General features: G+C 39.4%; 1 protein-coding gene across 1 annotated transcript in view; it reads left to right on the top strand.

Moving 5' to 3' along the window:
• The window catches only part of ADAMTSL3 (ADAMTS-like 3), a 313,622-nt gene that overhangs the window by 127,731 nt on the left and 166,264 nt on the right, over nt 1-19,627 (top strand). Inside the window, exon 11 of the mRNA XM_006885199.1 lies at nt 3,898-4,187. Coding sequence (XP_006885261.1) covers nt 3,898-4,187 — 290 coding nt within the window. The remainder of the gene's footprint in view (nt 1-3,897; nt 4,188-19,627) is intronic.

The following is a 19,627-nucleotide window of genomic DNA, read 5'->3' as shown; positions in this document are numbered from 1 at the left end:
TGAAATTCAGGTGGGATAGACTCAAAGTCATATTTTGGTTTCCCTGGATTTGGTTTAACTTTCCTCAGCTTTAGCTTGAATTTGCATATGAGTAACAGACCACCAACTACTCATATGCAAATTCAAGCTAAAGCTGAGGAATATTAAACCAAATCCAAGGCAACCAAAATATGTTATGGTATAGAAATCAAATTAATTTTTGTATATTGATCACGTATCTTACCATTTTGCAGAAATGATCAATTAGGCTCAATCATTTTCTTGGTAAATCCTTGGAATTTTCTATGTTTACTATTACATAGTTTTGCTTTCTATTTGCCTATTTGGATGCCTCTTATTTCGATGTCTTACCTTATTGCTCTAGCTGGGACTTTTCATACAATATCTAATATTAGTTGTGATATAAACATGCTTTCCTGGTTGCTATTCACAAGGGCAATGTCTTTAATCTCCATTGAGAGTTAAGTTCAATATTGGTTTTGTATAAATGCTTTTGATTGTGCTGTAGAAATTCCTCTCTATTCTTACTTTGTTGAGCATTTTCATCAAGAAGGAGTGTTAAATTTTGTCAAATGTCTCTTCTGCATCTACATTCATGAAGGATACTGTCTATAATTATCTTTTTAGTGATGTCTTTACCTAGTTTTAGTATGAGTTGTGTTCGCTACATATAATCTGAGCTTATTCCATCCTATTCTGCATTCTGAAATAGTTTATGTAGCAGTGGTGACAAATCTTCTAGATGATGTGTAAACCAATGAGTGTGACTATGTTCCAATACAATTCATTGAAAAACACATATATATTTTACATAATAATTTTTTGTTTTATTTGAATTTATTAGTTTCAGGAAAAATTTACAGAGACTTTGGATTTCCATTCATTCATTGTTGCACTTTTCTCCCCTCCCAACCCTCCCTTCTAGTTTACCACCCTCTTGGAAAAGTAAAAGAAAAATTCCTTCATTGTTTTACAAACCCTCCCACAGGTCCACTCCACCATGTAGCCCTTGCTCTAGACTCCTGTCATGACAAAAATGCCTAATCACATAGCCCTTTTAAACAGTTTTCTCCCTCATCTGTTTCAATGCACTATACATTATTGAGCCCATCTTTCTCAGTCTTTCCCCAACTCCAAGGTCACTCCTGTTTTACAACAGTGGCACCATGCAGTATTTTTCCTTTTGTGACTGAGATACTTCGATCAGCATAATGTCCTCCAGAGTCACCCATTTTGAATAATATTGCATAAGTTCCTTGTTTTTCAATGCAGTATAGTATTCCATTGTGTGAATATACCACAGCTTCTCTATCCATTCGTTTGGTGATGGACATTTAGGTTGTTTCCAACTCCTTGCTATTGTGAACAAAGCCACAATAAACTTGGGTGTGCTTGGATGTCAGTTATGGTCTCTTTAGGGTATATTCCCAGTAGTGGAATTGCTGGGTCAAATGGTATCTTTATTTGCAACTTTTTGAGAAAACGCCATACCGCTGTCCACAGGGTTTGCACCATTTTACACTCCCACCAAGAGTGAATAAGGGTTCCATTTTCTCCACAGCCTTGCCAGCGTTTGTTGCTTGCTGTTCTGTTAAATTTTGCTATTCTGACTGGGGTGAGATGATATCTCATAGTTGTTTTGACTTGCATCTCTCTTAAAGCTAGGGATTTTGAACATTTGTTCATGTGTTTGTTATCCATCTGAATGTCTTCTTCGGTGAAGTGTCTGTTCATATCCTGTGCCCACTTTCTTATTGGATTATTTACTTTTATCTTGTTGTGGTACATAATATTCATTAATTATAAAACAGTTTTTTAATTTAATATTTTAACCATTTAAATATATCAAATTTGTCCTTACCTGGTAGGATATACAGAAACAAGCAGTCTGGCTTTGTTTGCAGCCTAGTTAACCAATCCTTGATTTTGTTGTTGTTGTTAGGTGCTGCTGAGTCAACTATGACTCATAACAACCTACTGAATAATAGATCTGGACTTTGCCTTGCCAGGCTCCCTCTTCATGATCTCTGATCTACCTGAGCCCATTACTACAGTCACTGCATCTGTCCTTCTAGTTGAAGGTCTTTCTCTGTTTCTCTATTTGTCTTTCTTTTTCTAAGGACTAGTCCCTCCTGACAGCATGCCCAAATAGCAACTCAAAGTATTGGAGCTCTGGAAGCCTAGTCTGTAAAGAAAGATGTTGCTATCTCAAAAACCATGTCTCTGTGGCAATTGGAATCCATCAGTGGCTTCATGGGAGAAACTCTTGTGTCATTTGACAGCCTTGCAACGCTAATAGGGTTGATTCTGACTCAAAAGCAATGACTACTGAGTTCAGGGTAAGAAATAACCACTTTCTTCAGCAAGACTGCACAATAGGTTTCATATTTTCAAGAAAATTCAAGAATATAGTGTACTTCTATATTAATCACAAAAGAATACTAAGTTAGCCTTATGGAGCTCTGGTGGCCTACTGGCAAGAAGCTGCGCTGCAATCACAAAGGCACATAGTTCAAATTGAGCACAAGAAAAAGAGGGGCAACTAACTCCCGTGTGATTAACTGCCTCTGGAAACTCACCAGTGTAACTAACTGAGCGAGTCCCCACAAAGGATCACCAAGCCAATTACCAAATTAACAAAGTTTCTTTCAAGTTCAAACTCGGGCCCTGGTGGGCTGGCACAGCAGCATCCCGCGAGAGCCCCGAGACAAAGCAAGCTTTCCCTTTTATACCTTTTTACTTTTTTGTCTACTTGAGCTATGGTTGGCTATCTGGAGCAGCTGGTATAATGGCTCGCTTCCGATTGGTTGGCCATAGTGCAGGGGAGGTGGTCTGGAGACTTGTTGGGGTCTGATTGTTGAGTAGTCAGCTTACTTAAATATTTGAATCTTATTGGTTGCTTTAGGTGCAGGTATGCAGAGAAGTTCTTTATGCTCTTATAAGGAAGAAAACTTTGCCTCTATATAAGATAAGGTAGAAGGAGGAGGAGCAGAGGTAGCTGCACTGTAGCTGCACTTTAGCATAAGCTGAGGTTTGATTCTTACAACCAGAGGATCTGTTATGGCTCGGTTTCTGACTCAGTGTGGTACAACACAACCTATTGCATAAGACTAAAGAAGAATTGATGCCTTTGAATTGGGTTTTGGTGAAGAGTATTAAGTATCCCATGGACTGTCAAAAGAGCAAGCAAACCATCTCGGAAGATGCAAAGTCAGGGTGGTCCTTAGAGACAAGAAAGAGGAGACGTCATCTCACGTGCTTTGGACATGTGATCAGGAGGAACCAGTCATTGGAGAGGGCATTATGCTTGAAAAAGCGCAGGGTCAGAGAAGGAAAGGAAGACCCAGTGAGGTGAATGGGAAGAATGACTGCAGCACTGCGCAGCAGAGACCGAGGCTGGTGCAGGACTGGGCAGGGTTTGGATCTGTTGTACGTAGGGTCACTGTACATCAGACAAGTCTTGATAGCACCTAACCTTACATATTAGCTTCTAATTTTTAAAATAGTAAAGCCTTGTCTGCTGTAAAGAATAAACTTAATTAGAATTGGTTGAATAAGTACTGTGAAAGTCCCCATTTTTAATAGAAGTTAGATCTAAAATTATCTTTGCATAATGGTTTCTTTATTATCAAGTTTTACAAAAAATCTTTATAATGATGTTTTGTAGAAGTCATGACAAAACGTATAAATTATTACGTATTCTTTAGTGAAAAATTCTGTGTTTCTATCAAGATTTAAGGGTTTGTGAACTGCATAATTTGTTGTCAACAGAAACATAAGATTCTAAGTGTATGGTATTGCCTTTGAATGAAGCTAGTTATTTTTCCTTCCAAGACTGCTTCTAATGCCTTTTGTTACACCCTGTAATAACTGGCATGGCTCTCTGGTTTTCTGTAGGTTCATCCCAGAGCCCTGGTCAACCTGCAGTACCACATGTGGACCAGGCATTCAAGTCCGAGACGTGAAGTGTCGCGTCCTTCTCACATTCACACAGACAGAGACCGAGTTGCCCGAGGAGGAGTGTGAGGGCCCCAAGCCATCCACAGAGCGACCCTGCATACTGGAAGTGTGTGAGGAGAGCCTTGCCTCCCGAAAGCCGGATGCCAAGGTCCAGGAGGAGGACAGCGAGATGACTTATGACTGGGAGTACGCTGGCTTTACTCCTTGCACAGCCACATGTTTGGGAGGTATTTGTCCTTTGCTCGAGGTCCATTGTAACATTTAAAACATGAGGCTTTAGATGTGAAGCCTTGTGACAGCATGTGACTAGCTCAGCAACACTTCCAAAAGTTATTTTAAATAGAATCATTAAACAGTTCATGATGTAGTGTGTTACGAGTTGGACTGATTAACTAAAGGTCCATGGTTCAAAGCCACCAGCTGCTCCTCAAGAGAAAACCCACTGCTGTCAGTTGGTTCTGACTCAGACTGACTCTCCAGTGGATGTCCATGGCTATAAATCTTTGGCAGAGAAGACTGCCCCATCTTTCTCCCTAGGAGCACTGGACTGGAACTCTCAACTCCTTTTGGAAGTCCATGTTGTATTCAGCATATCAGTTTAACAGCCTGATACATTAGGCTGTGCTGCACTTCCGGGAAAGGGTGGGCAGTATGAGATGTACAATCCTGGGAAACCAGTGCAGAGCCCCTGTGTGTCAGAATCAGCTCCCCAAATGGCGGTGTGTAGCAGTTCACCAGACCCGTGAACTAAGGCTTGAGAGAATTTTATCTTGTGCTGCTCAGGGTTTGAGAATTTATCAAGGAGATTAAGCCAAATATGCAAATCAGAAAAAAATCTAAAGAAAGTTAAGTAATCCTAGTAACTTGAAAATTCTGATATTTCCTTCTTTCATAGTTCATAGTAATTCTTTTAGGAGTAAAGAAAAATTGCTTTCTTTCTGCCATCAAGTCAATTTCTGGTCATGGTGACCCGTGTGTTATAAAGAACTGCTCTGAGGGGTTTTCTTGGCTAAGATCTTAATATAAGAAGGTCACTGGGACTTTTTTCCCTGCAAGTTGGGTTGAAGCTACTCTAACTTTTGGCTTAAGGTTGAGTGCAAACCATTTGTGCCTCCCAAGACTCTAAGGTGGGTGAAGAATAGTAGGGGGGAAAACCCAATAAAAACAAACCAATAGAACTTGCCATTGATTCAACTCAGAGCAATCCTCTAAGACAGAATCGAGCTTCCCCAAATAGCTCCCACAGCTGTCATCGTTACGGAAGGATATTTGCCACCTTTCTCTCACGTGGTAACTGATGCGTTCAGACTGCCCATGCTTCAGTTCGCAGGTGGCTGCTTAACCATTCCACCACCAGGCTCCTAAGTCAAGGGACAGTGGGCCTAGATTGAAACTAAAACAAACAGGATATACCATTGATCTAGGAGTCAACATGACTAAAATGATTAAAGGGGAATAAATAGGAAAATACAAAACTGCTAAGTCGAGTCTTCTGTGTAAATCAGTATCGACTGAGGCAGTCAAATAAATTGCTGCATCTGGTGCAGCTCTGCATCATGAGTCATTGGGAAATACTTAGGTTTGTAGCTCTGGTGGCAGCTTAGTGGTAAGAATTGTGCTGCCAGCGTAAAGGTGCTTGGCTTGAATCTGCCAGCTGCTTGGTAGGAGAAGGATGGGAAGTCTCCCATGTGATTGACAGCCTCTGAAAACCCACTAGAGGGTTAAATTTAGGACAGTTCCAACTTGGAAAGTACACAACAACATCTTCATAAGGGGTGACAGTCAGTGTAAAACAAATAATTGCCTTGATTTATGTGTATGTGAATAGTAATTGAGGAATAGCATTGTCAGAGGACCCTGTTAGGATTAGGAGATGGCAGTGTATTTAAGGGATCTTGATAGGATGAGAAGTTGGCCAAGTTATTTAGGCATGCCAGGGAAGGAATGTGGCATCAGGACTGAAAGAAGACTCATAAACCACCTGTGTTATGCAGATGACACAACCTTGCTTGCTGAAATGGAGGAGAGGCTGAAGCACTTGCTTTAGAGGGTCAAGGATTGTGGTTTGCAATATGGATTGAAGCTCTGCAGCAAGAAGATGAAGATTCTCACCACTGAGCCCATTGGCAGCATCATGATAGAGGGAGATTGAGATCGTTAACAATTTCAACTTGCTCAATTTCACAGTCCACACAGCATCAGCAGTTGGAAAATCAAAAGATGAATTGCATTAGGAAAATCTTCTGTCAGGGACCTCTCCTGAGGGCTGAGGAGCAAGGATGTCAGTCTAGAGACTAAGGTGTACCTGATTGATCCAGGCCGTGGTCTTCACAGTTACTTGCTATGCATCAGAGAGCCAGAAAATGACCAAGGAAGACAGAAGAAGAATTAATGCCTTTGAGTCATGGTGCTGGAGAAGAGTATTGGGCATACTATGGACTGTGAAGAGAATAAACAGGACTATCCTGGAGAGGGTAAAACTAAGCTGTTCCTTGGAAGCAAAGGTATTGAAATTCTGGCTCATATACTTTGGATAGGTTGCAAGAAGGGACCAGTCCTTGAAGGAGGACATCATACTCAGAAGGGGCAAGGGACATCACAAGACAGGAAGACCCTGGAAGCAATGGATTGATGTAATAACTGAGTTAATGGGAAAGGTACGTCAAAGACAGTGAGATTGGAACAAGATAGAGCAGGGTTCAGAGCTATTGTGCAGAGTCACTGATAGTCACAGTTGACTTGATGGCACCTAACAACAACACAACAGGGTCCAACAAGGGAGTGAATGAACAAGGAAAAAGGTTTAACTGCTACTGTACTCCTCAGGCTGTTGTTGGACATAAAAAGAAATAATAGGAAATTATAAGATCATCTATGCCCTACAACCAGGAGAAGATAAAGTAGATGAATGGGATCTTCTAAGAATCAAATCCCTATGCACATCAAAAAACTTCTCCAACAGGGTAAAAAGGGAAGCCACAGACTGGGAAAAAGTATTTGGTAATGACATATCAGATAAGGGAATTATATCCAGAATTTATAAAATACTTGCACAACACAACAAGACAAATAATCCAATTGAAAAATGGGCACAGGATATGAACAGAAGACTTTCAGATGGCTAACAAGCACATGAAGAAATGTTCAAAATCCCTAGCTCTAAGAGAGTTGCAAATTAAAACAACTATGAGATATCATCTCACCCCAGTCAAAATTGCAAAATTTAACAGAACAACAAGCAACAAATGCTGGAGAGCTTGTGGAGTAATTGGAACCCTTATTCATTCCTGGTGGGAGTGTAAAATGGTGCAACCACTATGGAAGGCGGTATGGCACTTTCTCAAAAAGTTGCAAATAGAGATACCATTTGACCTAGAAATTCCACTACTGGGAATATATCCCAAAGAGACCTTAACTGACATCCAAGCAGATTTTTGCACACCCATGTTTTCTGCAGCTTTGCTCACAATAGCAAGGAGTTGGAAACAACCTAAGTGCCTATCACCAAACGAATGGCTAGAGAGCTGTGGTATATTCACACAATGTAATACTATGCTGCATTGAAAAACAAGGAATTCATGCAATATTATTCAAAATGGGTGACTCTGGAGGACATTATGCTGGATGAAGTATGTCAGTCACAAAAGGACAAATACTGCATGGTGCCAACAGTGGCACAACAGTGTGACCTTGGGGTTGGGGAAAGACTGAGAAAGATGGGTTCAATAATGTATACTGCATTGAAAGAGATGAGGGAGAAAACTGTTTAAAAGGGATATGTTATTAGGAATTTTTGTCCTGACAGGAGTCTAGAGCGAAGGCTGCATAGTGGAGTGGACTTGGGGGAGGGTTTGTAAAACAATGGAAGAATTTTTCTTTTACTTTCCCAAGAGGGTAGTGTACTAGGGGGGAGGGTTGGGATGGGAGAAAAGTGCAACAGTGAGTGAATGGAAATCCAAAGTCTCTGTGAATTTTTACTGAAATTAATAATACATTTAAATTTAAAAAAAATTTTAAAAAGATCACCTATGAGCATCAAAGCGACTCTCTTTGATGACATCAGGGTTCCAAGTCTTGAACACCCTACTCCCTGACTTCTGACTCTGCCTTCCAGTCATTTCTCATTGGCTGAACGTGCTCTGACAGTGGCAACAGACCGTGGTGAGGAAAATACAGGAAGCTGTAACCTCAGAGGGCGGGTGGCCCAAGAGCATCCCCTGCTCTTCCTGATAGTCCTCTGCCCACTATTTGGGAACCCGTCTTAGGATTCATGGCCCTGAATTCATGGTCCAGTCATTGTGCCTGAACCCTTGATCTTTCATTGCCTGCTCTTTTGAGCCATCCACCAGAACCCTAAACCATCGTATCATACCATGACTCAATGGTATCTGCCTTTCAACTTCCTGTCTGATGAAACTTCTGTGCTTGCTCCTTGATGTCCGTTATATAATGTGACGTTGTGGCAATAAACCCAAACTGAGTGGCACCTTGGTGCTGTATCTAAATACTGCTATTCACACAGAGTTACATGTGTGCAATTTAGGACAAGAACTCTTAGCTGTCTCTGTATTATTCTCCATCTCTTTCTTGCTGCTCTCTAATCCTTAAAAGCTCATACCTGAGAGTTTAGCCTTTCTCGTTTGCACGGACATTACATGTCTGCTGTGTTTTCTTTCCCTGGCTCATGGTCTCAGTTACCTTCCACATTAACTCCTGCTCCTTCTGAGATAAGCATCTTGGACATCACTTTAATCATCATAGCACTGTTAGAAGCTATACTGCTGCTTCGCCCTCAGAGGTCTGGGAACCACTCCTTTCTCTTGATGAGTCTGGGGAAGTCCTCTGAGAGAGCTGCTGAGGTGCAGAGATAGTTTCCAACTCCATCACCATAATACACACCTGGACCTCCTCCTGCATTGTAATAAAATGACAGTCTCACCGCTTCTGAGCCACCAGGTTGCTGAAGTCTCCCCAGAGGCATGGAGCTTTGTTTTTCACTTTGAGAACAGAAACGAGTGCTGATATTGCTTGCGTACCCCTAATTCTGTCTTGCCAAGGTCAAGCTTTTAAATCTTATCACTTCATAGGATCATTACAAGCCTCACTACAAGTCTCTGTTGTCCCTGACTTCTAATACTTTCTGAATTGTGGAGATCCTCCTTTTGGGAAGGCATGACATGTTAGGTTCTTGGCAATCAATAGTGAATCACAGTTGCTTAAGAAAAGATGGCTAGGTGAATTCAGAAGCAGTTCATGCAGTGTGCAGGAAATCAGCTCTGGAGCCGGGTACTAAAATGTTAGAACTGCTGTTGCTTTCCTAGTTTCAGTCATTGAGATGGCCCCCAGCCATCTCCAGGGTGGCTGAAACCACTATAATAACGTTGCATTTCTTTATCATTTAGAAGAGCTTTATTGAGATGTTATTCTTAATCTTTATAAACCATTCAGTTAAGTTGCTAGTGTTAATGTGCAGTCAAGTTGGAACCAACTCATAGCTCACCCCTTCAGGTTTTCAGAGGCTATAAGCTGTGTGGGAGGAGATTGGCCATTCTTCTCCCAAGTAGCACCTGGTGTATTAGAACTATGTGACTTGGGGTTGACAACATTAGGCCACCAATCCTTACCATCAGGCCACCAGGGCTCCCCTCATCCAGGTAGGAGTACAGCTCATTTCAGCAGTTTTTAGTATATGCATAGAGCTGTATATCTACTTTGACCACATCCAGAGCAATTTAACCCTCAAAAAGGAACTTCCTAACCATTAGCAATCACTCTTCATTTCATTTCAAACTGCACCCCTACCTTTTAATAAATAGTAATCTTTCTTAATAGACATTTATGTATCCTGGGCATTTCATCTAACTGGACTCATAATATATGGCATTTTGTGATAACTTCCTTTATTTAGTGTAATGATTTTAAGATTCCTCTATGTTGTAACGGTTCATCTTTCCTGTATATTTTCAAATTTTCCAGGGTATGCCACATTTTATTTATTCATTCATCAGTTGGTAGAGGTTTGAGTTGTTTCCATTTTGTAGTTGGTATGAATAATGCAAAATATAGACATTCCTATACAAAATTTAATGTGAATACATGGTTTCATTTGGGGGAGTAAATACGAAGGAGTGAATAGAATAGCTTTTGAGTCCATCTACAACGACATGTTTTGTGGAAACTGATAGTTCTCAAATTGAGTGCAACCTTGTTGGCACAGTGAGGACTTTTGGTTTCATTAGAAGATAAACAGCTGTGGGCATTCCAGAAATGCAGTTCAGTGTTCAGATGGTTGATATGAAGGTGTCCTTTTGCTGCCTGACATCTTAGGTATCTGGAACACATTTTTGCAATTTTAGCAGAGTCCAACTTGGCCATCCCTCAGCAATCAGTTAAAGAGCAATTTAGTATTCTGTGGGGGTGCATGTTATTTTGTAACCCTAGAAATGTAAAATTCTAGAATAATAACATTGAAATGGACCTTAGAGAGCCACTACCCACAATTTTATAGTTGGGGAGGCTCAAATCCAGAGGTTACCACAAAGCCAAAAATAGAACACTAGCAACTTACTTCTCATTCAGATTGGAGTGGCAACAGAGAATGCTTTGTGCACTCCAAAAAGCATGAAGAATCTAGACATATTCGATATCCAGCCTCTAGAGTATGCTTATATCTGTATGCATTTATGCATCATTTTAAAATATGTAACTGTGTACTTAACATACAGCTCTCCTGAAAGATAAGCCTACTTTTCTGAAACTCTAAGGTGAGATTTTATTATTTCCTTCATTATAAATATTCCTTTCTGAAGTGTGTATTTTATATTGCTTGTTGCCCTTTGAATCTTCCCCCCCCCCTTATATTTACAAATGGTATATTCTGGTAAGTGTATACACGGATTTTGAGACCTGACCACATTTTGAATCCCAGCTCTTCCACTCTCTTGGTGGTGGTTGTTGTTAGGTGTTGTCGAGTCCTATGAACAACATATCCAAACTTTGTTCTATCCTGTGCCATCCTCATCATCTCTGAGACAACTGAGCTCATTGCTGCAGGCACTGTGTCAATCCATCTGGTTGAGGGTCTTCCTCTCACTAACCCTCCATCTTTCCAAGTGTAAAGAACATGGTCAAATATGTGAGGTGAAGCTTCATGTTTGCCTCCAAGGAACACTCTGGCTGTACTTTTTCCAAGACCTATCCATTTGTTCTTTGGGTAACCCATGGAATACTCTTCTAACACCATAGCTCAAAAGCACCAATTCAGTTCTTCTTCTTCTGTCATCCTTATTCATTTTCCAGCTCTGAGAAGCCTAGACAGTGATTGAAAAGACCATGGCCTGAAGCAGGCACACCTTAGTCTTCAAACTGACATCACTTCTCCTCAGTAATTTGCAGTGTTCCCTGATTGTAGACTTTTCCAACCCAATAAATTTCCTGATCTCCTAACTGCTGGTGCCATGAGTGTTGATTGTAGGTCCAAGTAAGGTGAAATCATTGACAATCTTTCTCCTTATATCATGTTGCAAATCCATCCAGAGGTGAGAAATTTTGTTTTCTTGATGTCCATATGTAATCCATATTGAAGGATGTAGTCTTTGGTCTTCTGCAGCAAGAGCTTCAAATTCTCCTCACTTTCAGCAAGCAAGGTTGTATCATCTTATTGATGGTTATTGATGAATCTTCCTCTGATTCTTCTTCATAGAGTCCAGTTTCTTGAATGATTTGCTCAGCATATGGACTGAATAGGTTTGGAGGAAAAATAAAATCCTGATACACAGCTTTCTTTGTTTTAAACCATGCAGAGTTCCCTTGCTGTGTTCGAACAAAAGCTTCTTGGTCTAAATATAGGTTTTGTATGAGTATAACCAAGTGTTCTAAGATTCCCATTTTTCTCAATGTTAACCAATATTTTTTATGATACACACAGTCAAATGCCTTTCCACAGTAAATAAAGCACAAAAAGACATTATCCTTGTATTCTCTGCTTTCACCCAGGACACATCTGATATCAGCAATGATATCCCTGGTGCCATGACCTTTTCTAAACCCAATCAAAGTTTCTGGTAGTTCTTTGTCAATGTACCTTTCTAGCAATTTTAGGATAATCTTCAATAATATTTTGTTAGCATAGGAAATTTATTATATTGTTTGATAATTTTTATATTATGTTAGATCACTTCTCTTGAGAATGGGAACAAATATGGATTTCTTTATGTTAGTTGTTTTAATGCATAAAAACTTATTTTTTAAAAAAAGGGAAAGAGCCAGACCAACTTTGTTAGAATTAGTGAAAGAATTAAGCATAATTAAATAAAATGAAGCTGGTGAGATGTTTAATCACAGTGCTAAGCACATGTTGTTGATGGTAAGTGCCATCAAGTTGAGCATGAGTCATATCAACCCTTTGAACAAAAGATCTGAACCCAGTCCTATTCTATACTGTCTTTCTCATATCTCATATATTCAAACCTATCACTGCAGTCACTGTGTCAATCCATCATGCTGAAGGTCTTCCTCTCTTTTGCCAACTCTCCAACTTTCCAAGCCTGCTGTTCCTCTCCAAGGAATAGCCTCTCCTAACAACATGCTCAAATCTCCAAGGAATACTCTGGCTGCACTTTCTCCTAGACTTAGGTGTTTGTTCTTTTGGCAATCCGTGGCATACTCACCACTTTTCTACACCACTACCATTCAAAAGCACTGCTTTTTTCTTCTGTCATCCTTATTTATTATCCAGTTTTAAGCAGGTGATTGAAAAGATTATGGCTTGAATCAGGCACATCTTAGTCTTTAAGCTGAAATCATTGCTCTTAAGTACATTGGAGTAGTCCCTGAAAGTTGACTTTCCCAGTATAATAAGTCTTTTGATTTCTTGGCTATGGTGTTGATTGTGGACTCAAGCAAAATGAAACCACTGACAAGTTCAATCTTTACTCCTTCTATCAGGATGTTGCCTATTGGCCAAATGGTGAGGATCCTTATTTTCTTGATGTTGAAATGTAATCTCTGTTGCAGGCTCTAGTCTCATAGTTAAGTAATAAATGTTAATGATGATTATAATTTTTATAAAATAATTCTAATAGGATATTCTTCTTACATTAGGATCTTTATACTGTCAATTTAAAAAACTAAATTGCTGAAATTTATACTAAAATACTTTTAATAATTACTTTTTAATTATCCTAAATACATTTAATAATTTTTGTATTCATTCTAATCATTTCTCAAAGTAAATAATCATCTACAATTAACATTGATTTTTTTCCTTCCCTTTCTAATAGTTAAAGAGCCCTGGTGAATAATATGTCAGGCTGCTAACTGAAAGATTGACAGGTCTAATATGTAACAGCTTCTTGGGGAAAAGATGGGAATTCTCCTCCCTTGAGGATATACAGTCAGCTAGAGATGAACAATCTTCTCTCATGTGATTAACTGCCTTTGAAAACCTTCTGGAGGGTCAGCCATAGGCTTATTTTGACTTGAAGACACACAACAACAACAACAACAACAGCAAGGATGTACAGCCTGTGGAACCAGATGGAAGGCACTAATGAGTCCAGACTGACTCAGTGACAATGGGCTTGCGTTTTGTTTGGGGTTTAGTTCTACTTGTTATTTATCTGATTGAAGCCTCATGTCTAGATTTTCAAGAATAGTGATAATGTGGGTATGCCAGCTTTGTGTGATTCCTATGAAGGGTCTGATACAAAGAATCTGTCTACTTTTTCATTAACATGTTACCGCACACTTAAATTGATGACCGTGCTTAGAAACACATTTCCTGCCCCCCGACCCCCTCCCTCTGTCATTTGTGTCAACGTGTTAACAGCATTCTGCAACTATTTGGTGCATGATTCTTTGTGCCAGATAACAGACTAGTTGAGTCTGTGATGCCCATAAGAATGACATACCACTTTTAATAATCCCTCTTCTTTGCCAGCTGGCTCCTTGTGTAGTTCCTTACCTATTTGGAACGCTTCTAAGGAGTTCCTTACCTATTTGGAGAACTTGCCTATTTGGAGTGACATAGTAGTTCCTATCTTTTGGAACTTTCATATAGCTTGATAGGAGGACCAGTTTGAGAAAGAGAAATTATGAGTTCAGTTTTGAACATAATTATTTTTAGTGGCCTCTGGACTTCAAATGGAAATGTTAAGCAAGAATTTGGCTATGTGAGTATTAGAAAAAGTCAACAGCTCTGGACTCAAAATAAAGTATTTATGAGCCCTCTTCATGTGGAGGGATTGAAGCGAAGGACATGGATAAAAATGTTAAGGAAGTGGATATCTATAAAGAGCAGAGAGGTCCCAGAGGGAATTCAACGTGTAATGAATTACTGGTGAAGGACGATGAGCTACAAATGCCTAAGAGAAGTGATCAGCACTGAAGGAGAATCAGGAGAGTGTGGTGTTTCATTTCAGAGAGACTTGAATGTCTTAAGCAAAAGCAAAAGAATTTAAAAAAATAAAACAAACACATAGAGTCCCTTTACCTAAAAGAGCTGATTGATAGGCAATATTTCAGGAAGTAACATGGCAACAAACAAGACCCAATGGTAATGAAGGAAGAAGTCCAAACTGCACAAGGCTATATATACTTTATACTAAATTACCTTTTAAACATTCACCCCAGTCAGAACTACCAGTATCACCCAATAACAATGATGCTTAGAATTTTTTTTTAAAAAAGCATTGATAAAGCTCTAGAATGAAAGGGAAAGTAATTAATCTATTTTTTTTAATAGGAGGATGTAAGATTCAAGCAACAGTTTTGAGGGTCACTTGTAAATGGTTGGAGAGGTAGTTCCTAATTGTAATAGGCAGGAACAGGAAACGAATGACTGTGGTAGGTGGTTTAAATTCTGGGTAGCAGAAGTTTCTGTTAAATCAACAGGATTGTTAGATTTATTTTTGTGAGTGAGTATTTGCTGAGAATGATTTTGTAGGTGAGTGGACAGACGTTGGAAGTCTTAATGTAATACTATTTTTTGTTTTTTTTCTTTGCAGGTTTAAATGTTTTTATTTTATTAATTTTAATGACCATTTACATAGATTTTGGATTTCCAATCATTCATTGTTGCACTTTTCTGCCCATCCCTTCCCCTCAGTTTGCTTTTCTCTTTGAAAAGTAAAAGAAAAATTCCTTCATTGGTGTGTAATTCCCCTGCCCACCCCCGCCCCCCACACCCTGAGTACACTCCACTATGCAACCTTCATCCTGGACTCTTGTGATAATCATAATACCCTAACATATATTGCTTTTAAACTGTTCTTTCCCAATGTAATACTGTTTTATGACACAGTGGAATACAATGCGCTAGATTTTAATGTGGGATTTTGCAAGAGACACTGATGCATGTTAAGTATACTGCATTTAGAATTGTGGGGTTCAAGAATGCTGTCCTTCAAATGGGAGATATAGTAATATAAATGGAATCAGTCAGTATGGGCTCATTTTAGCATATTCCCTGTGGAGAGATGTTCCTGCCATGGTATATTAGCAAGCACTCCCTTGAAATCATGAAAGCTTCTAGCTGTAGTTTCTTCCAGCTACTCTTGGTATAATTCTCACTTCCTCCCAGACTCCAGTGATGTCTGTGATGTGTTTCATAAAGCTGATGCTTTTAACAATCCCTAATATTTGCCAGCTGTCTCAAGCAGTTCGTTCAAAGAATTTATTTATTTGGAGCATTGTCCAATGTGCATCTTACGGGAACTATGATTTCTCCCCTTTTTTATTAGCTGAGAGTTTATGTTAGTGTCTAGTCTCTCATATTGACTAATCAGCAAGTGCAACAATATATAGCAACCATGCTTCTCAATATGTTGTTGTTGTCATTATGTGCTGTTGAGACACCTGCAACTTACAGTGACCCTATGTTTAACATCCCTAAACCCTGCTCTATACTGTGTCAATCTCACTGTCTCTGACACACCTACCCCCATAAGCCCAGTCACTGAATCAGTCCACATCATAGAGGGCCTTCCTCTCCTGTGTTGTCCCTTGACCCTCCCAAGCATGACGTCCCTCTCCAAGGACTGGTCCTTCCTTGCAACATGTCCAAAGCATGTTAGACAAAGCTTCAGAATCCTTGCCTCCAAGGAGCAGCCTGGTTTAACCCTTTGTAGGGTGAACTTATTCATTGTCTTAGCAGTCCATGATATATTCAATGTTCTTCTCCAGCACCACAGCTCAAAGGATCAATTCTTCTTCTATTATTCCTAGTCATTGTCTAGCTCTCTGATGCATAGCAAGTGAATGCAAAAACCATGACCTGCATCAGGCACACCTTAGTCTCCAGAGTGACACCATTGCTCTTCAGCACTTTGGAGAGGTCTCTAACAGAAGACTTTCCCATCGCAATATGTCTTTTAATTTCTTGGCTGCTGGTGCCAAGAGTGTTGATTATGGAGCCAAGCAAACTAAATCTCAGTCTCTAAATTCACAATTTCAATCTCTTGACCACCCATCCTGACGCTGACAATTGGCCCAGTGGTGAGAATCTTTGTTTTCTTGATATTGAGCTTCAATCCATACTGCAGGTTGTAGTCCTTGACTTTCTGCAGCAAGTGCTTCAGGTTCTTCTTAGTTTCAGCAAGCAGGGTTGTATCATCTGCATAATGCAGATTGTTGATGAATTTTCCTCCAATCCTGATGCCACATTTCTCCTCATGGAGCCCAACCTCCCAGATAATCTGTTCTGCATATAGATTGAAAAGATATGGAGATAGGACACATCTCTAGTGTAGTTAAATATCTGTATCTTTACACATATATTATTAATATTTATTTCTTTCTTAGACTGATAATCACTAGTGGGCCAACTGGCAGCACCATGATTGCTAACAATTTCAGCTTGCTTGGTTCCACTATCAACACTCTTGTCAACAGCAGTCAGGAAATCAAAAGATAAATTGCACTGGGTAAGTGTGCTTGCAGAGACCTCTCCAAAGTCCTAAAGAACAATGGTGTCAATCTAGAGACTAATATACTCCTGATGTAGGCCATACGCTTCACAATTACTTGCTATGTGTCAGAGAACTGGACATATGACTAGGAGTTATAGAAGTGGAATTGATAAACTTTGAGTTGTGGTGCTGGAGAAGTATATTGAACATATCATGGACCACCAAGAGAACAAACAGGCCTGTCTTTGAGAGGATGAAACCAAGTTTCTCCTTGCAGGCAAAGAGTTTGAAGCTTTATCTCACATACTTTGGGCACACAACCAGGAGGAACCATTCCTTGGAGAAAGACATTATGTTTGGAAGGGTGGGAGGACAGCACAGGAAAGGAAGACCCTGGATGAGATGGATTGACACAGTAACTGGAGTAATGGGGTAAGTGTGTCAGTGTCAGTGAGACTGGCTCAGGATAGGACAGAGTTCAGAGCTATTGTACATGGGGTTGCTCAATACCACATAACAATAACAACATACAAGGTTGTTATGTGCCCACTAGTTGGCAGACACTCATACTGATCATATGAACAATACAAATGAACCCTGCCCTCTCTAGTGCTATTCTTCCAATTTCCAACAATCTTGAACCCATTATGAAAGTCAACATGTAAACCCATCTTTCTGAGTGTCTCTCTCTCTCTTATGTTGACCCTCTACCTTCTCCAAGGACTGACCAACATGCTCAAAGTATGTGAAATGAAGTTTTACCATCCTTGCCTCCAAAGAGCACTCTAATTGTGCTTTCTTTTAGACAGACCTGTTTGTTCTATTGGTGGGCCACGAGATTTTCAATATCCTTCTCCAGCACCACAATTCAAAGGTATTGATTCTTCTTCTGTCATCCTTCTTCATTGTACAGGTTTCAGATACATAACAAGTGATTGAAAGGACCATGGCTTGGATCAGGTGCACCTTAGTCTTTAAACTAATATCATTGCTCTTTTGTACTCTAGTGCAGTTCCTGACAATAAACTGCCAGTGCACCTCATCTTTGGGCTACACTTATGTAGACTGTATGAGACAGCACTATATAAAGTAGACTTTTCGAGATTTTGACTGAACTGTGCAAAACAACACTATAAAATAGTTCATTTCTTTTATAAGGGATCTCCGGTGTCCTAGTGGTAGAAAGGTGAGCTAACCCAGAGATAGACAATTTAATTCACCAGAGTTCTGAGGGAGAAAGATGGCTAATCTCCTCTTGTGCAATTTACAGGCTTTGGACATCTACTATAGGGTTAGCTATCAGTCAATTCCGATTTGATGACAGTGAGTTTATTTGAATTTGTTTTCTTATATACATTTTTATATCAGAGTTAAAAGAGTTTTAGAAGATGAATAGGTATTTTTCCATACATTTGAATAATCTTAAATAGTTTCTATTATAGAAATTATCTGATTATTGAAAGTTTGAAAGAATTGGTTCCTTCAACTTTTAAAATCTGGTTATTTTCTTTTTATCCTGGGATATAGAATTAAGAAAGAGCATTGGCTAGATTTAGAACATCATTCTCAGGTATTCCAATATTTAAAAATTTTTATTAAAATTGTTAAAATTGTAGCTCAAAGTCTCAATTTGTAAATACATTCTATAATGTACATTCAGGGAAGAATATGTCATCTCATGCTACCAAATAAATTTGTTAGAGAATGCATCCCAAATGTTGATGCTTGTTTTGTATTTTATAGGTTTTTATATGCATGGTCTCAATTAGTACCTAACTCTTTTTTTTTAATTTGTTCTTATTTTTTTAATTAAATTTTATTAATTTTAATGAAAATTTACAGAGATTTTGGATTTCCATTCATTCATTGTTTCACTTTTCTCCCTACCCACCCCTACCCCCAGTTCAGTCCTCTCTTTGAAAAGTAAAAGAAAAATTCCTTCATTGGTGTGTAATTCCCCCCCCCCCCCCCCCACCGCCGCCCCGAGTACACTCCACTATGCAACCTTAATTCTGGACTCTTGTGATAACCATAATACCCTAACATATATTGCTTTTAAACTGTTCTTTCCCAATGTAATACTGTTTTATGACACAGTGGAATACAATGCGCTAGATTTTAATGTGGGATTTTGCAAGAGACACTGATGCATGTTAAGTATACTGCATTTAGAATTGTGGGGTTCAAGAATGCTGTCCTTCAAATGGGAGATATAGTAATATAAATGGAATCAGTCAGTATGGGCTCATTTTAGCATATTCCCTGTGGAGAGATGTTCCTGCCATGGTATATTAGCAAGCACTCCCTTGAAATCATGAAAGCTTCTAGCTGTAGTTTCTTCCAGCTACTCTTGGTATAATTCTCACTTCCTCCCAGACTCCAGTGATGTCTGTGATGTGTTTCATAAAGCTGATGCTTTTAACAATCCCTAATATTTGCCAGCTGTCTCAAGCAGTTCGTTCAAAGAATTTATTTATTTGGAGCATTGTCCAATGTGCATCTTACGGGAACTATGATTTCTCCCCTTTTTTATTAGCTGAGAGTTTATGTTAGTGTCTAGTCTCTCATATTGACTAATCAGCAAGTGCAACAATATATAGCAACCATGCTTCTCAATATGTTGTTGTTGTCATTATGTGCTGTTGAGACACCTGCAACTTACAGTGACCCTATGTTTAACATCCCTAAACCCTGCTCTATACTGTGTCAATCTCACTGTCTCTGACACACCTACCCCCATAAGCCCAGTCACTGAATCA

The sequence above is a fragment of the Elephantulus edwardii genome, unplaced genomic scaffold (assembly GCF_000299155.1).
Source record: "Elephantulus edwardii isolate Elephantulus edwardi_28Jun2011 unplaced genomic scaffold, EleEdw1.0 scaffold00041, whole genome shotgun sequence".
NCBI classification, from domain to species: domain Eukaryota; kingdom Metazoa; phylum Chordata; class Mammalia; order Macroscelidea; family Macroscelididae; genus Elephantulus; species Elephantulus edwardii.
The sequence above is the reverse complement of the archived record's forward strand: the minus strand, read 5'-3'. Positions and strand labels throughout refer to the sequence as shown.